The sequence below is a fragment of the Ambystoma mexicanum genome, chromosome 8 (assembly GCF_040938575.1).
Source record: "Ambystoma mexicanum isolate Mex_15411 chromosome 8, UKY_AmexF1_1, whole genome shotgun sequence".
In the NCBI taxonomy this organism is placed as follows: Eukaryota; Metazoa; Chordata; class Amphibia; order Caudata; family Ambystomatidae; genus Ambystoma; species Ambystoma mexicanum.
In genome coordinates, this window is record NC_090929.1 from 811,602,634 (window position 1) to 811,622,056 (window position 19,423).

The 19,423-nt window shown below is 45.7% G+C and overlaps 1 protein-coding gene across 2 annotated transcripts in view; it reads right to left on the minus strand.

The window, feature by feature from the left end:
• ZSWIM8 (zinc finger SWIM-type containing 8) overlaps positions 1-19,423 on the minus strand; it is a 3,132,642-nt gene that overhangs the window by 1,609,442 nt on the left and 1,503,777 nt on the right. For both annotated transcript variants that reach the window (XM_069610680.1, XM_069610679.1), the window contains one exon: positions 5,830-5,928. In XM_069610680.1, the coding sequence (XP_069466781.1) occupies positions 5,830-5,928 (99 nt within the window). The remainder of the gene's footprint in view (positions 1-5,829; positions 5,929-19,423) is intronic.

Below are 19,423 nucleotides of genomic sequence, written 5' to 3' on the forward strand. Positions count from 1 at the left end.
TTGCTAATGAATGGACTTTTAAGTAGAATGCAAGAAAGCTTGGATTATGTACTGAGTGGTGTCAGAGCAAATTGGTAGGATAAGTTAATGATAATTAATATCCATGACCCACCTGGCGTAAAGCTGCATAGTGCCATCAAAACAACTACATTAGAAATGATGAATATAGTAGACGAAAATACGATTGTGACTTCAATGCAAGGATTCCGATAGTTAACTTTGGAGAAGAAACCAATTTGAGGTCATCACTCTTACCGTCATCAGAAAAGCATTCCAATAAAAAGGGACTCGGTTGGCTGAATTTTCATCAACTTCATGGATTTAAGATGTTAAACGGGTATTGTAAAGGTGGCAGACATGGGGGAAGTACCCGTGTGGATGGCAGAAGCCAATCCACTATAGGATTATCCATTTGTGAAATCCAAATATATAGGCAGGGTCTTCGATATGGCGATCTCTTCAAGAGAAGAAAGCGATCATCTTCCTGTGTGTGCAGTTCTAGAACTGGAGAAACCCGTAGTAGAGAAGCTAAATTGTGCTGTTGACCCAGTGGTTAACTAGGGATCTAATAGAATTGCGCCGAATGGGAGAAATTTTGAGGAATCAGATCAGACTATATGTAATGTCTGATCCATTGACTAAGAGATAGCGGATGAAGAAATAGTGACTTTTGAAGTTTTTTAAATTCAGTGCTTTCACAAAGGGAACCTCTAAATAGAGCCCATAAAACTGCCCAACAATATTGGTTTATACCGGGCCATTGTAGATCTCAGTATGATAAAACTGTACAAAATGAAAAGAAAGTGCTAGCAAAAGATCTAAATAACCTGATAATCAAGCTGGAGCGGTCAGAACTAGCTGAAAAAGCCAGGAAGATGGGGGTCCTTATAAAGCAACAGAAATATAAATTGAAACAATGGTTAAGGTATTATCTGAAAAAGAAAAAGAATGATTTATAGTTGCAACTGATCGAGACAGACAGATACTCATAATGATAGTATATTCTGGAAACTTATAAACTCAAACCAGCAAGAGGGAAACACGATTAATAAAGTTTCCTGCAATATATGGGAAGAGTATATTGGTGAAATCTTGGGGAAAACGCAATCCAAACAGGTCATCTTGGAAAAATTAGATGACGAATTATGGCAATGTGAGATCACTGTTGAACAACTTATAAAAGTAAGTGCGAGTTTGAAAATCTGTAGGGCAATGGGCCCGGATGGCAACAGCTATGTTTTATTAAAGAAGATCCCCACGCTCTTGGCAAATGTAATGTTACAAGTTTTTAAAGCGATTAGTCGAACAGGAAAAATTCTGCCTAGTTGGAAGGAGACTATAATCCTCCCAGTTTTTAAAAAGGGGCAAAAAATGTACCATCACATTACAGATTGTTAGCTATGCTGTGTGTGATGCTGGAAATGTCTTTTTGAGGGGCAGGGCCTACTAGTCCTTGTCCTACCACTTCTCTGTATGCATTTTATTTATGTTTTCTGCCATTGAGGTCCAGCCTTGACTTCTAGCAGTGTAGCTCTTCATGTTTTCCTTTTGGAGGTACACCATTGTACCCCTTATGTGTGTTTTTGGGCACCTGTGCATTACCCACAAAGCAGGGTATGGGCTGGTGGCAGCTACATGCTCACTTGGCAGTGGTCCAGTGTGTCCAACGTTTTTTGGGACACCCAGGCTCTGCCATAGTAATCTATGGATTCCTGAAGAAAGGCAAGATGGCCACTGTGACCTCTTGGTTTCTATTGCCGTTTGCCTTGTATACCAAAGTCCTGGCAAGCCCTGACTCTGTCCCTTCCCCGACTGGCAGCTGGGTGGAAATGCCATATATGTCCCTGGGGCTGCCTCTTCTCAGACTGACTGGAGCCTTCCCAGCGGCTTTGTGTTGTGGGTACACCCTTAGGGTGGAACCTGTGTGAATGGAGTTGGGAAGTCAACTCACATTCTGTGTTGTGGATGTCTTGTTTCTGTGTGTGACACAATGCCTGAGACAGCCCTAACTGAAACTGGCATCAATGCAGTGTAGTGTGCTGAAAGGCTGGGTGCTTAGCCCAGTCCACATTCTTTGTTGTGGGTGTCTGGGTGGAGTAAATAGCCTGAATGCTTGCGAGCCTGATTGGCCGCCAGCCTGTATAAATTCCCTTCTGCGCGATTGGTTGACTGAGCCTGGCTCTGCCTTAGTATATGGGGAACAAATGTGTATAACTAGACTCCCTAACACTCACCATTTTTTCAGAAGCTGAAGTCGAAACAGAAGCTTATTCCTGGAGTGCAGCTGGAGGAAGAGGATTGCGGCTGCTACTCTTCATCGAAATCGAAAATCTGCTGTGCCGCTCCAAGGACTGATACAATAGAAGGCCTGCAACGGAGACCTCTCCCCGAGCTACGAGGGACATTGTGCAACCTGCACTTTCACCAGAAGTACCCTGGAAGCCAGCCTTGTGTGCCTGCCGTCTGGAGAAGGGGTTTTAGTGAATTCCTAAGAGGAGTGCTTCACTCACCACTTTTTTACACCAGAGAAGGTCCAGGGTCGCTGATTGCAGAGGAAAGTCCACTTGTGTGTTTTCTGCCACCAGAATCCAACAAAGACCTCCCAAGGATCCAAACTTGGTGAAGGTCAGTAGTCCACTCCAGTGTTCGAGTCCAGGTGGCTGGAAGCCGTCCAGAGGTCTGTGATGAAGCACAGAAGAACCAAAAGTCAGAGAACCACGTAATCCCGAATACAAAAGTGACCTCTGCACCGGTCACCGCCAGAAGCCATCTAAGGTCCGCAGGGGTCTTACTCTCATCGGCTAAGCCTTTTAGGAGACCACATCAAGTGTCATCTTCCCAGGACTCCTACAGTCGAAGAAATCGTCGAGCAATGGAGAGCACTGCAAAGAGTAAAACTGCTGCACTTCAGAGAAACTTTGGTTACATTTTTCTTCTTGGATTCAGCATCCCAGTGGCACCTTTTTCCAAGGGGGGATCCATCCTTGAAGGGAATCGCCGAGTGAAACCGAGAAACTCTGCCACTTCGCCTGTCAGGCCACCAAAGGTACTGTGACTAGGAAGAGCATCTTCCAGCCTCAGCAGTCGTCCAGGGGTCCTTGATCCTTCTTGGATTCTGTTTCTCTAGTGGCCTCTCTAGTACTTTGGGGTGGTAGAACCTTTAAAAAGAAATTAGAGGGTTATTGAACATTTTTGGACTGCGCTGTAAAAGACAAGATCAGTTACTCCCTAACTTTTCCATTTCAATTTGCCCAGGTGGGTGGATCCTCACACAGAATTATCTAGTCGTAGGAAAGCATTCTACCACTGTTCATAACCAACCTTCCTTTGCCCCCTAATCTATGCTGTTACACAGCACTTCAGAATTCACATGCCTATTGGACGTTATCTTCAGTTGGTGCATTTATTACTGAATTTAAGTATTGTGTGGTACCACATAGTGTGTACATATTTGCCATTCTTTGAATAGAACTGCCTGTGTACAAAGTGTTATTTATATGTATATATATTACAAAACCTTATTTTATATAAAGACGTTCTGTTATCATCTAACATTGTGTGGACATTCATTTGTGGGGGCTTGGGGACTCACTGTACTTAAGAACCTGCCTGCATCACCTACCGAGTGCATAAGCCTTGGTTGCTCGTCCAAGCTACCATGTAGAGAACCTTGGCTGGAGTGCTCTGTGCCTTTGCGGCAACCAAATAGAGGACAGAAGTACAGATATCCACCCCCAGCCTTTACACAGAGTATAGCATCTAATATATTTGCCTTTTTTTATTGCAAGAGCTAACAGCGTGGTGGGACCTGAAAACAAGGATTCCTTTTTGTCAAACTGGTTTCCGAAGAGGGCAGAATACACTCAGTAACATTAGTACTGACATTAGTTAGCACAATGGAATATTCTTGGTATTCTCGTGAATTGCCGATATATGCTGCATTTATCGATCTTAGTGCAGGGTTTGACACTGAATAGATCCAAACTGTGAGCCAAATTAGAAGTCAAAGAGATCCCAAAGGGATTGAATAAAATGATTGTGGCGTTGCATCAGGACACACGGGTAATTGTCCAGTTAATTTGCTCTGGAAAGGCAACAAATTGGATTCCGACGGGTAGAGGCGTTAAGCAGGGTTGCATATTGACACTCTGCTTATTTAACCTCAATATGTCGGATTTGCAAGAAGTGTTGGAGGGCAGTGGTACATTTGATGTTAGGTATGTATTTTGGGTTGGTTGGGGTACGCAGACGACTTGGTCCTGGTGGACTACACCCCAGTTGGACTACAAATGAAACTTGATCAGCTAGGAAGTTATTGTAAAAAAAAAAAAACAATTTAGTAATTAACACTAATAAAACCAAAATAATGTTTTTTAATCATCCAGGAAAAATGAAAAATTGTTGGAAAATCGAAGGGAATATTGTTAAAACTATACAGGAATAAAAGTATCTCGGTATAGTGATTGATGCAGATTTAAACTGGAACAAGCATTGGGATTTGTTAAACATATGCATCTCCCAAATAGAAAGTGTGATCAGTTCATTTGTGAGAAACAATGGGCAATGTAGCAAATGTAATTTACTACCAATCATCAAAACTATCTCACGAAAGTCAGGCCACTAATGTTGTATGGAATAGAAATGTGGGGTAGGAAGTATATTAAAAATAAATGTGACAAACTAGAGAAAAAAATCATTAGGGAACTGATGAGAACTTAATCTACTCTGCCAATAGAATATCTGAAGTTAGAGTGTAATATACTTAGCTGTGGTATCATAATTCTGCAAAAAAGGCTTGTAAGGGATTGATGCCGAAAATGGGACCTTGTTAGAAACATTTTGGCATTCTTACAGAAAGCAAAAAAAAAAATGATTGGCTAACAGTTGTTTGAGAAGTATTGAATCATCGTTACAAGGTATGGAGTTAGGGATTCTGGAAACACCTATGAGTTGCTATAAGGCGACTGTAAAAATGATTATTACATTCAATTGAAAAAGAACAGCATATTGTAGAATTGGCAAGTAAAGCCAATAGTAATTTATTTATGGAATACTACCCAAATCTTGACAAAATGCCAGTATATCTACAGACGTCTCCCTGTAATCATATAATAAGTAAGTAAATGGGTATTAAATTCAACACTATGCCTTCAATGGATATCTTGGGAGCATGGTTAAATATTTTAAGGCAAAATAGATATTGCCGATTACGTGGGGAGTTGACTGTAGAAAATACAAAACATCTTTTAATTGATTGTGCCAGTCTGGATAGAATCAAGCATAGACATTTATTGAAATATGATAATGGCGGAGGAGTTCAATGTCTACAATATCTATGGGGAATATTTCTTAATGCCAACAATAGAAATCTGATTTATTACATTGTGCATTTATGTGATATGATGTTTAATGTATTGAATGAGATGTTTATGATTTAGGTTTTATGTCATTTGGTTTTAAAATTGATTGGATGAATTGTCGTTTATTATGTGTGGAAGGCCGTTTTTATAAAGGCTAAAGATACAATAAAAAATGTTTTTAAAAACCTTTAGTGGTGTTTATACAACGCTTTCTGTAGAGAGGGCCTTGCACGGCCCCAAACCAAAACAGTCAAGTTATCCGAGGGCACTTACTTGCGTATTATTATTGAAATATGGGATTTACTTCAGACGAAAAGTACTACTACAAGCTGAAGTACTGATTAGGGGGCACAGGGTAATGGTAGAAGCTTAAATGTAAAACAGAAAAACATTTAGAAAGCAAGCGAACCAAGGGAGAAAAGGAAGAACCCAAAAACATTGCTAAAAGACCATCAGGAACCATGCTTACCTAAGGCAGCAACAGCAGCATCAAAACCCAGCTCTTCGTCTCCTGGCATCTCATTATTTCTGTTACGACTTGGAGGCCTGGACCCAGTTGGGGAAACCACTAAAAATGGGGGGCATGATGTTAACCAATGAACAAGAAATAAACAAATCTATTGCTACAGCTAGATTTACAGTTTACTTAACAAGTTTAATAGTATATTAATATTTGAAGGTAGTACAAATTAAATATTTCCCAAAGATTTTCTAAAGTAGATACACACATAGCAGATCTTCATACCAAATGCATGGATTTTGAATACTTTAACAGAGCTGAACCTTCCAGGTGCAACACCGATTTTTGTTATGGGTTTAGATACTAGATCCTGAAATAACACCTAAAAGGTAAAATAGTACACAATTGTCAAGAACGACAGTGTGAGCTTGCCATATGTCAAGATGGCCTGCTATCTCGACTTTAGGCTAACTTGCTTCGCTTGCTGTACGCATGCACTGGCAGGCCCTATGCCATTACACAAGATGTAAAATAGAGGAGAAAAAAGCTTGTTGATCCAGTTTGCACATCCTCTGCAAAGTATGTGCCCTTCGACTCCTAAGTGGTGGGCCTGTACAATAACCTCCTCTGAGTGTGGGCCTGGGCTTCCCCAGCAGGGTGGGAGGGTTTCCTGTGGTGGGAGGGATGCATCGCGAAGAAGAAGAGTGTGGCAGCGTCTCACCCGAGCTTACAGTGCTGTGGGACACCCGCGCCAGCTCGGACTGGCTTATAGGGCAATACCGAACCAAAAATGCAAAATGCTGGTATGGGCCAGTTTTTGGTCAATGTGGGCCAGTTTAAGGAGCTACTTCACAATGCGGCTAGTAGTTTTGACCTGTGCTGCGGAATACACTTTCTTTAAAAGGCACAATTTGAATCACATTTGTTAGGCAAGATTGTATGCAGTACCCTTTGGGTGCACTACAACAACCCTGACCTGCGGGCAATAGGAACCCAACCTTTGGTATAAGTCTGTACTACACAGGTTGGTAGCGGGTTGAACAGCCAGGCTTATCTCAAGAGGGGTCAATGTGAGCTGTAGGGAAGTTACAAAGAGGTTCACAGAGGCAAGTATTCCAATAAACTCTTACACACAAGGTTTCTTGATTAAACCATTATTAATTGAACAGTCAGAGTAAGCCTTCTTCAGACGGGGGTAATATGTTTGTTTGTTTATTTATAATGCGCTCCATAACCAGAGGTATCAGGGCACAGCAGTTACAAGACAATGCAAAACTTAGTTACAAAGGGTCAAAAGTGTGAAAACATTATTTACAAAACAGGGTATACAGCTAATTTACATATGTTACAGGGATTATGTACAACGTTATAATTACCTGCACAGGGTAACCTAAAGAGAGTCATGAAATGCATTACATTTCTTACAATGGCAGAATATACAAATATTAGAAGTGTTGTATACAAAGTACACCGAGTAGAGGTTACAAGCTTAGGATGGACTTTGTTACAATTCAGTTGCGCAGGCAGATAGGTTTACATCATGTGAATTATATAGTAACACACAAATGCACTCCAAAATACACTCTCAATATTTCTAAACCAGTAGGTACCCTTTTGGGATGGCCCACACACACTACCTACACCCTCAGGTGACTTCAATAGTTAAGATGCTGGGGACATTAATATATCGCTGTTGCATTTAGAAACTTCACAGAGGAGTGTCAAAGAAAAGAGGTTTCAGAATAAGACAACTATTCACACAATTATTCTTAAGCAGGTAAGTACTTTCAATACAACCCCCTCAATCCAAAGTCAGTTAACCCCTTCCTGGAAGGAAGCCACACCACATGATCAGAGGAGAGAAGAGTCATTCAGGGAGCCTAGGCTAGCCAATGTTAAGTTTAGCAGAAGTCAAGGTGAACTGAAGCAAGTCTTACAGGTAAGTAGAAAGTCTTGCACAAAGTTTTAGAAGTCTTTGTAGAATAGAAGAAATCAAAGTGGCCACAAGCTGATTAGGCTTGTGAAGTAAAGAAGCTGACAGCGACTTCACAGAGAAACCAAGACAAGTCTCCAACGAGGACAAGTGTGGTTACAAAACAAGAGGTAAGTTCTGTTAGACTGTACAGTACCTTTAGTTTGAAGAAAGGTGCAGCAGATGGCTTCTGTTCCTGTGCAGCTCTGCAGATCCTGGGCCTCAGTCGTGGGGTCAAGAGGGAGGACTTCTGGGGACTCCTGCACTACAATGGGATGGTCACCTACCGCAACCCTCAATCTTCAAACAAGTGGCACTTCGGTGTTCCAGCTCCTCGCGTCTACTGCAAATAGCAACAGCGGTTCCTGGCTGTCGAGATGGGCTGTCCTTGCATCTGGGGTCCAGCAGTCTGTTGAGGTGGCTCAGGCACGGTCAGTCCTGCTTCCTGGGAGTCCGGAGGATCTTCCTGGAGCTCTTGGTCTTAAATACAACGCACACAATCTGGTGTTCCTCTCCCTGGATATTCGGTTCCTGCAGCAACTGCAGTGGAATTTCAACCAGCTCCGAGAGGAGGTCCAGGTGGCTTACTTTGAAGTTGATTGGTCCCACCAACTCAAGGGGAGAAGTCCTTGTAGGGCTTCTCTAGTCAAAGCGAAATTTGAGTTTCAGCACAACAGCAGGGCTTCACCGGGCAAACCAACGGTCCAGGAGTTGCAGCAGGCATACTCTTCAAGTTCTTCTAAGGATTCCTTCGTCCAGTGGTCGACTCTGCCTTCCAAGCCAAAAAGCCTTGCCTTTTATTCAGGTTTCTCCCATTCATTGAAGCCTAGCTGTAAGTCACCCAGCAGGGTGGATGTCCTTGCCGGATAGCCAGCTGGCCAATCACCTAAGAATGCATTCCTGTCTCCTAGGAGACTAAGCACAGGGTGTTTCAGGCACCTCCCTCGTTTACTGCCCCTGCCAGACACCCTGGAGCCAGAGGCAGGCTTCAATCATGAATCCCTCGAAAGGCAAAATCGAACAAAGGGACCAAACCTGGAGTAAATCTCAAGAAGGACCTTTCCAAGAAGAAATGGCGAAAAAAGAAGACCAGGGCCTTTTTGACAAAAATGGCACCCTTGGGTACACTACTGCAGCTGCGACTGCAGCCGGCAGTAAAAACACACCACAGTAGTTAGAAGTAAACCACTGCCACCAGCTATTCATCGAGGAAAGGGTAACAAAAATGTTACATGGGAAGCTAGACAAAGGGATACTACGTAACCCCTCCAGCACCCTATTGTAAAATAGTGTGTGCTGGGTCCAGAAAGTTACAAATGTAAGTAAAGTCAATTTCACTTCACTGTTCTTGGAAACAATAGTTTATCCAAGAGAAGGTATTTAAACCTTTGGGAAATCTGAAAGACTTCACTGTGCCACTGCACTGAAGGTGCTGTGTGACACAATGCAAAAGATGATGCCTATGGAGTTTGTCAGACTCCACAACCAAAAGGAACACAGTGTTCAAAATCACATTAAAAATACATGAGAGATTGGGGAAAAAAAGGGTCTCACTCTCTCCTGGTTATGAATGCAAGTCCTTAAAATCCAGCAAAGTTGCTGGGGGTCTCTAAGGTAGAGGGGAATTAGCACATTTCTAGAGAATTCGCCCTAACAACATTTTATCAAAAAACGTGTATTTGGGCACTATTCAAACAGTCGGTCACAAAAGGAATGAATTGCTATTTTCAAATGTGAGCCACGTTTTCATTGGTGCCTGGGACAATTGTATGTCCCAGTCCAACACTGCACCCGTGCAGTGACATCCAGCATCATCAGTGGGGGACATCAGAGTCCCTCAGTCATAAGGTGCTTACCCTATTCGCAGCAGTTTGTTTTTCCTTTCCTGCTCTGACCTGGTGGGCAGATGATTTTAGGAAGCATTCCGGTATTCTTTTGTTTCCCGCGTTACTTTTGCACACGAGGCGTGAGAGGAGAAGAATGTAATTGTAATCTTATTGTGCATTTTAAATCTAATTTCTGTATATTTTTATGACTTATTTGTATAATGTTTATGTATTTTTTTCTTTTTCATCGCTGTTAATTGTATAAGGTTTAAATTCAAACCAAGACCACAAAATAAATAATCCGCAATTGTTCTTGCATTTATTTGGTGTAGCCTAGACTGCCTGTGTTGTCATTGTATAAAGTGTGTCTGCATTTATATGGTAGTTCTACCCATTTTGAAAGGGTCAAGAAATATTGTACTAATCCCATGCAATCGGCTTCCCTCGACATGTACTTCTCCCTATGACTTGTAAAGTCCTCTTTTGCTTCCCGACGCTAGGCCTGCACTCAAAAAATACCCTAATTAATGAAAGATGAGCCAGACACCAAGAGGCAGTCACTGAAGAGTAGTGGGACACGTACCGTGGAGCCATGGACCGCAGAGAGGGTCTACTGGGAGTGGCAGGATGGAAGCAAACATGGGTCCCTCTCTAGCAAGGATGGTCCCTTCTTAGAAAGTGAGGAAGAGGGGTAGTAGAGGGAAGAAGGAATCTATGACGTCACTGCAGTTTGTCTGGGGGAAGAAGGCAGAGGAGAAAAGAGCATAGAAGAATAAGAAGGAAGGGAAGACAGGCGACACAGGGATTGTATTGAGATTTACATAGCATTTTTGCCAAAGCAACGTACATAAACTAGAACAGACTGTCCAAAATTATCTAGAGGCTGGAATTATAAAATTGGCAGCAGAACAGAGAGTAATCAGTTGTTAGATACAAGTGAAAGAAAATGGGTTTTAATCCAAGTAATGTAATTTGGCATTTTTATAGCGCCTTTTCCCATTGGTATGGCCTCAAAGCGCTGTAGGTGAATACCCTTGCGGGACCAAAGTCCAAAGTATGGGAAATGCACCAGAGGAGTTTCGAATGCGTGTGCGTTTTAGCCAATACGAAGGTCAGTGGGGGTTGCCAAGTCCTTGCCAGCTACCCATATCAAGCTAGCATGTGGATGGGTGCTGTGCGGTAGTCCTGAGTGTATGAGAGTGCAGAAGACTCATTATGTATTCACCTAGACCGCATCTTTGTTGCGGGGGATAGCTGTATTCTTATGGCAGAGGTGTTGTGCTATATGTCTTAAGTAGTATATGATAGCAGTTGGGTGGCCATGCCTTCGGCTATCTTCTATATGCATGGAGTGCGATACGTAACCATGTGTCCTGGCAGGTTTCTTCGTTTCGCTTATGTTGCGTGGATTCTGTCCTGTGGTCTGCTGGAGTTTATTCTCTCTGTTGCTCAGTACATTTCATGACTGGTTTCATTGCTGCCTGTCCTACCAGAGAGGTGCTTAAATAACCCGAAGTGTGGCATGAGTCTGTCAAGATGCATGGGGGAACCAGGTCTTGAGGGCTCTCCAGAAGGCAAGGTGATCCTCTAAGCGGCAGATGCTAAGGGGAATTGTGTTCCAGATTAAGAGTGCTTGGACGGAGAAGGAAGATCCTTCCCCCCCATGGGCGTAATTTTAGGGGGGGGGACATGGGTGTTTGTCCCCCCAACTTTTATGGCACACCATTTTGTCCCCATTCATTTGGCTAGGGCACCTTTTCTTCGGATGTCTTGTCCCCCCCCCAATATTTTCAGCAAAGTTACTCCACTGCTCCCCCCTATTCTTGTCGATTTGATCGCAGGTTTCTATTGGGTTGGTAACGGTTGAGATTCTGTTGAAGGGATTCCGGACCAGTCTTGTGGAGGGCAGAGCGGGTTATGCACATGGCTTTGAAAGTGGCCCATTGCCTGACAGGGAGCCAATGGAGGACACGGAGGGTGGTGGGATGTCCTTTCTGGGGCCAGGATGATCAACTATGTCGAAAGCTGCCGATAAATCAAACAAAATAAAAATAGAGGAAAGTTTACCATGACAAGCCGAAAGTAGACAGTTAGAAAAATGCAGAAGCGCCATCTCAGTCTAGCGGGATGGGTGAAAGCCAAATTGTAATGGAGGGAGTAGAGAGTGAATATTTAGGAAAGAAGACACTTGAGTATACCATACATTCAAGTCATTATGAGAGAAAGGGAAGAATAGAGATAGGATGGAAATAAGCAAGTTGTGAAGGGTCCAAATATGTTTTTTAAGTATGGGGTGACAATTGCACATTTTTAGGAGGACGGAACATGAGCCAATTATAGAGGAAGATTAAGAAGACAAGTAAGGAATGAGAAGAGGATAGATGGAATGAGTGAAGTGGGAATAGCATTAATAGGAGAGGCAGTAGGGTGGGCTCAAGAAAAGAAGGAAGCTGTGTCAAGGTCAGTAAGAGGAAGGAAAGAGGAGAAAGAGGAAAGCAAGAATGAAGTATGTGAGAAAGAATGAGAAGGGGAAGAGGGAAAGTATGAGGATATAATGTGACAGAGCAAGGAGACTTTTCGAAGAAAAGAAGTCAGCAAAGTCAGGAAAGAAAGAGGCGAACGTAGAGCAGGATCAGGAGGGTGCGATGATGAGATTTAAAGCAGAAGTTGAAAAAGACGCCAAGGCTGATGAGATTGGGCAAGCGTGAGGGTAGAGAAGGAGTTAGGTTTCATAGATATGATATGATATGGCATTTGTAACGCGCCTATACACAAGTGTTTCAAGGGGCGACGAGGCAGGGAGGGGGGAACAAGGGGAAGACAGACAACGATCCTACTAGGCCAGGTGTCATTCAGATCGCGCAAGTGCAGGGGTAGGGGGAAGGGAAGAAGTGCAAGGGGAAGTGGATGGGGGAAGTGCAGTACAAAGTAAGTAGAATAAAAATAAATAAATAGGGCCAGCTGGTGGCAAGTGCAAGGTAAGTGCAGACAAGTGCTGGGAAGGGGGGCTGTAGGGATACAGAGACAGTCCCGCAGTGCAGGGGTTGCCAGGGAGGCAGTGCAAGTGGAGAGTGGCTGGGCCCAGGACCGAGGTCGCTGAGAGTGGCCCAGTTGCAGATTCAGTGCAGTTTCAGTGAAGAATTTAGCAGGGGAGAGGGAGAGAGAAAGCAGAAGCAAAGAGGAAGGTTTTTAGGTGCTTCCGGAATCGGAGATTTTCACCTCAAGTTTCAGGGAGGCAGGAAGGCTGTTCCAGAGGGAGGCCCCTGCCGCGGAGAGAGATCTACCCCCAGCTCATTGCTTCGAGAAGCGGCTGACCCTGAGGGAGTTGGAGACGGATGAGCGAAGGTCTCGGGAAGGAAGATATTTAGGAAGAGAGAGTTGAAGGTATTTAGGCCCCAGGCCCTAGAAGGCCTTGTGGACAATGCAGAGGGTTTTGAACTTAATCCTCGCAGCCACTGGGCGCCAGTGTAGAGATTTCAGTCCTGGAGAGATACGGTCCCTGGGCTTGAGGCCAAGGACAAGTCTCGCAGTTCTGTTCTGGATGAGTTGCAGAGGGCGGAGAGTGGAGGCAGGCAGATTAAGATAGAGGCTGTTACAGTAGTCCAGCTTCGAGAGAACCAGGGCTCGGGAGACAGTGAGCTTCTGGGGGAAGGAGAGGAAGGGAAGAATACCTCCGAGGAGGTGCAGCTGGTAGTGTGACTTCTTAGAGACGTCAGATATATGAGGAGAGAAGGAGAGTGTGGAGTCGAAGATGACCCCAAGGTTTTTTGCCTTGCAGGTAGGAGCAGGAAGGGGGCCAAGGGAGGCTGGCCAGAAAGAATGAAGACCGGAAAATGCTGCTAGGTCAGGAGAAGACATTTTTTCCAGCAACATTCAGCTTTGCGGAGAGAAGATCTAAGATTAAGGAGAGGAGAGCAAAGGTTAAGACAGTTTGCAAGAAGATAGAAAGGATGTAAGAGGGAAGAGAATAACAGGTATTAAGAAGATTAGTAAGAAGATAATTGCCATCTTGATCAGTAAGTGAGGATGGGGGCAAGAAGACGGATGCAAAGTGGTACCGCTAAGGAGAGGAAGATGTCACAAAGATGGGTAGGTGGGGGGGTGGGGGTGGAGCCGGGTGGGCAAGTGGCAGTTACTGAGCTTAAGGAACAGTTTGGGGATGTACCATCCAGCTAAAACTGAGACTATGATATGATATGGCATTCATAACGCGCCTATACACAAGTGTTTCAAGGCCCGACGAGGCAAGAGGGGGGAGGGGAGGCAGAGGGAAGACAGAGACAGCAATCTTACTAGGCCAGATGACATTGAGATCGCGCAAGTGCACAGGATGGGGGGAAGGGGAGAAGTGCAGGGGTAAAGGGGGGGCAGTGCATAAGATAGCTGTAAACAATAGAGATATAATAAATAAGACAATAAATAAAAAGTGCGGCTAGCTGGTGGCAAGGGAAAGGGCAGACATCAGGTGTCAAGTGCTGGTAGGGGGCTGTAGGGATACAGAAACAGTCCCCGAGTGCAGGGTTGCCAGGGGGGCAGTGCAGGTTCAACTGGCGGGGTGGGGACCTGGGCCCGAGATCAGAGGGTAGCCAGGTAAACCAGTGCAGATTCAGTTTCAACAGGAGATCAGCAAGGGAGCAGAGGAGAGAAAGCAGAACCAAAGAGGAAGGTCTTGAGCTGCTTCCGGAACCAGAGATGGTTCTCTTCCAAGTTTCAGAGAGGCAGGGAGGCTGTTCCAGGGGAAGGCCCCAGCAGAGGAAAGAGATCTACCACCAACTCGTTGCTTGGAGAAGCGACTGACCCTGAGGGGGTTGGAGGTGGATGAGAAAAGAGCTCGAGAAGGAAGATATTTAGGAAGAGAGAGTTGAAGGTATTGAGGTCCCAGGCCCCAGAAGGCCTTGTGGACAATAGGATACACAGGGAAGAAAAAGAGAAAGAGCCGAGAAATAGGACCCGAGGGGTTGGTGGGGGAGCTGATGAAGCTGCACAGGGTGATAAAAGACCGATTAGAGGAGGGCAAGCGAGGGGGGGGGGGGCACAAGCCATGCTGTTTCACAGTTGGTGCCTGTACTTCACCTTCCTGTATTGAAGGCACACCCCGCATCCCACAGGCTAGTGTCGCGGGCTGTTCCTGCAATTCCCCTCCCAGTGTTGCAGGCTTTGCTGCTGCTTCTGGGTTTAGTTAAAGAAAATATATATGTTGTTTTTCATTTGTAATGTGCCTATACACAACTGTTTAGAGGAGAGCAAGGCTGGGGGAGGGGGACAGGAAGGAGGAGAATAGGGATCCTAATAGGCCATGCAACATTCAGATTGTGCAAGTGCGGTGAGAGGTGCAAGTGGGAAGAAAGGTGGGGAAGTTCAGGGGTAGATTGGGCAGGGGAGGGCCTGGCGCCCTGTAAGACTTCGAAGAAAGCAGGCCACCATTCTCAGGCAGAGAGGATATTAGCAGGGGAGCAGGAGAGGGGAGGAAGAGAAGAGGAAGATTTTGAGAAGATTGCAGAACTTAAGGAGGGCCGGCTCAAGTCTGAGACGGGCAGGGAGGTCATTCCCGAGGGATGCACTTGCGGAAGAGGGATATCTACCCCCCAATCTCTGCTTGGAAAAGCGTCTGATTTGCAGAGAGTTAGAGCTAGACGAGCTAAGGGCTCTAGTGGGGAGGTATTTAAGGAGAGAGAGTTGGATATAGCGTGGTCCCAGGCAACAGAAAGCCTTGTGGATCATGCATAGGGTCTTGAATTTGATCCTTGTAAAAAGAACGGGAGCCAGTGGAGTGATTTAAGGGCTGGAGAGATGCGGTCCCTGGGCTTGAGGCCAAGGATAATAAATCCTGCAGCCCTATTCTGGATTCGTTGAAGGGGGCAAAGGGAAGAGTTGGGAAGATAAAGGAAGAGGCTATTGCAGTCATCCAGCCAGGAAAGAACCAGAGCTCTGGAGACATTGAATTTCTGCTGGGAAGGTGAGGAAGGGGAGAATGCCTCTGAGGAGGTGTAGTTTAAAAATGTGCCTTCTTGGCCAGGTCAATGATGTGAGAAAAGCAGGAGAGGGAGGAGTAGAAGATGACGCCAAGGTTTTTAGCTTCACACGAGGGTGAGGGGATGGGGCCCAATGAGGGTGGCCAGAATGTGGGAGAGGAAAACGGAGCAGGGGTCCCAATGAGGAGGTTCTCTGTCTTACTGGCATTAGGGCAGGGATCATTAGTAGTGCACCATGCCTGAATAGCATACAGGCAGTCAAGGATGAGTGTGGAAAAAGGGAGGAAGAGGAGGGTAGCTTGAATGAAAGCTGCGTGGTATCAGCATAACACTGAAAGCTAGGGGAGAAGGAGGAGATCAGGGGCCCAAATTGAACCTGGGAATCCAGAGCCTGGTCCGTAATGTCAAGGGTATCTCTGAGTCGATATTTCAGGGTGGTATGATTGACTATCAAAAGCAGAGGAAAGATCAAGAAGGATGAGAAGGGAAGGGGAGCTGGAATCGAGGTTAGAGAGCAGGTCTTCACAGGTGTTCAGGAGAGCAGTTTCCGTGCCTCTGGCTGCTCTGAAGCCAGACTGGTGGACGTGGAGACAACCAACAGATTCAGTGTGGTGAATAAGCTGGGTGATAGCCAGCTTCTCCAGGAGTTTGCCCAGGAAGGGCGGTAGTTTGACAGGCAGGAGGGGTCAGCAGAAGGCTTTTTGAGGAGAGGATGCACAAGAGAGTGCTTGAGGAGGGAAGGGAAGGATCCAATGCCAAAGGAGTGATTGCAGAAATCGGCCAAGGCTGGAGCAAGGGAATCAATGTTGTCCTTAATAGTTCTGGAAGGGCAGGGGTGCACCTGTTTGGATGAGACTTTCAAAGAGCAGATTTGTCTAGAAACCTCATGAGGTGTTACGGGAGAAAAGGAGGAGAGTGTGAGGGGTGAACAGGGTAAGGGGAGGCAAGAGGATGAGGGGACGAGGAGAGTGAGTGTGAGTTTTAGAAATGAGAGGCCAAAGAGGTGCAGAGGGTCAGGGAAGGAAGAGGAGAAGTGGGGACTGCAGTAGGGTTGACTAGTTTGTTGCAGATTTTGAAAAGTTCAGCCGTATTGTTAGCGGCTGAAGAGATGCAGGAAAGGATATAGGCCCTCTTCTTCGAGCAGATGGAGAGCCTGTATTGCCTTTGGAGCAGGCGGCAGGCCAGTTTGTCAGGGAATCTGGAGATTAAATCTCCCATTTGTTTTTTTTTCTTCTAATCAAACTTCGGCTGTACGAAAATTACTTCTAGCCGAACATTTCGATTGAGTCTTCCATTTAGAGCCATTACAGTGAACAAGGCGAGCAGGGGTGTCCCCGCTCCCTTGTTCACTGTAATGGACTTAGGGATTCCCGATCATGGGAGTGAAGCGAACAGGCGTTGCAGGGACAAAGCGAATCGGCGGCACACAGCAAAGTGTGCCATCAAAGAGTAAGTAAGGGGGTGGGTGGGAGCGGGTGTTAGGATAGATTCCCATTTATGTGTAATTTTCTATCCAGTTGTGAACCCCCCCAACTTTTTGATGTTGTCTGACAAGCCTAGCCTGACTTTTACCAGTGGAGCACAGCCTTCTGTTGCACTGCGCTGGGTTTTTGCTCACTTTGTTATGGGGAAACGGACATGCCCTTAAAGACAGTCAGTACTGGGAGACTTTGTTTCCCTTGGTCCTTTCCCATGTTGCAACTTTTCTGCAACATGTTATAAGTGCACAAAGTACCTTACATTACAGAGCGCTTGGGTGTACCTTTCGTTTCCAAAGGCCCTAGACTCCTCAAAGGATTTTTTTGGTACAAGTGCTTGGTCAGGGTTGGTGGCAGCTTATCTTTTCGCATATTTTTAACCCTTTCTTGCCATGCTTACCGCGGCTGGCAAAGAAAGGTGGCCTGGCTCCAAAATGGACATGCCACGAGGTTCTTTGTCCTGTCCTTTGGCCATTTTGTCCCTTTGCCTTTCCCAGGTCAAGCAGACCCGGGTCAGTTCTTATCTGGTCATGCTTTCTCCCGAGAAATGCCAAGCTTTCGCAGGCTTCTGCATGCATTGTGTGTGCGCCTCCAGGATGTGGGCTGGACTGTCTAGTTCCAATACACATCCTGGGTGCCAGAGAGTCTGGTATGCAGGGAATGACTGGGATCACAATGGTCCGTGATTGGTCCACGTCTGGTGTGCCTGTATGTGAGCAAATCTCACACTGGGGTCCTCTTTGTTTTGGCGCAAAGGAGATTTTGGATAAGAGAAGGCTCCAAACACCCATACCAGATCTATCTCTTGAGTTCTCACTGAACCTAGGATAGGATCCAAGCATCCTGAAACTAAGAAGCCGAGTCGAGGAGCTGCTGGAAGGTTTGGCACCCCGAGCCCGCTGTTGTCCCACAGGACCCCTCTGCATCTGATCGAACGTAGGTGGTCTGCAAAGGTGCTTTGACCCATTTGAATAGTGGGAACAACTATTCACGGCACCTTCATGTTTACCTCCAAGCGAGCCTCTTCAGAAGTGTTCCTAGGCCAACCAGTGAACTGATCAACGTTGCGCTGGACCTTTGCTCTGAAACAGCTGCCATTTCGAGTTGACACTTGAAACTTGGTATATCGTAAGCCCTGTGTTCACGGCATTTTCACACCGAATTTCGTACACTTGGCATTCCCAGGTCTGGAATAAAGAGAGCGCCTGAACCAGAGTGCACGCGGTCACCGTGTTGCCCAGCGGTGGTGACGAACTTCGCTGGTGCCTTGCTGCTGTGACCCTCTGGGCCCTGAATCCTGCTGCAGTGAAACTGGCCTGATCCCTTCAACAGGAGCAGAGAAATTGCCACTGTCCTGCCACGGAATCATCGCTGTAACTCAGTTGCTGAAAGTCGCACAATTGCTACATTTGAACCTGCAACCGAAGTGGACTTGACTGCCGAAGTTTGGTACGGAGTGCACCTGGGTTGGTGAGTATTGCAACGCTTACCAGTGGCCCCTAGCGCATCCATCAATTTTTACGCACAACTGTCCTCTGAGGGCCACTCACATTTCCACAGGTAGCCTGTGCTACCGTCTTATTCCCAACTCCTGGAACTTGTTCTGCCCTCTTGGGGAAGCCCTCCTTGAAAAGTGGGAACCTATTATTCATCGCCTCACCCACCTTCCTCAGTCGCTACATCCCTGCAAGAAACGCCGTATTTTGCTCCACTGCACCACTGCGTGCACCTGCATCCGAAAGTACATTTGGGCACCAGGCTCCACTCTCCGTAGGGACTTGACTGCCTCTTAGTTAGGCATTGATTGGTGAAGAACTGCCTAAAGTCTATTTGCACTATTTGTTCCCTTTCCTCTTAAGCTGTGGATCTATTCTGTGCACTAGTCCTTTAGGCCACTTGGTAACTGTATATAGGTTTCATAGTATTGTTGTATTAGTTTGAAGTATTACTGTTGATATTTGCTTTCTGATTGATTTCAAAGGCCTTGAATAAATGTATATGTATTTTTTATATATACACCTAACTGGGAGTGATTTGTAGGGTCTTTCACTGTGCGTGCTCATTGTGTGCTTTCAGTCACCCTCACCCCTCCTGAGACCTAGTCTTGACCGTGCTCGTTGCCGTGTAATAATTGGGAAAGCAATGTGCGGAACTAAGCGGAGCAGGGACAGCACGCTGTAGCGTCTTGTGGTTCTGCCGTTTGCCTGACCCTACCATCAAACACGACACAAACTTGTGTGTGCTGCAGTAGATAGCACTGGTCTGGCAGACCGGATGCGCGGCACTCACAGCCTGCATTTGGATGCTGGCAGAAAAGATACCTTGTGAAGGCGAATATCAGAAGAACGAGCGGAG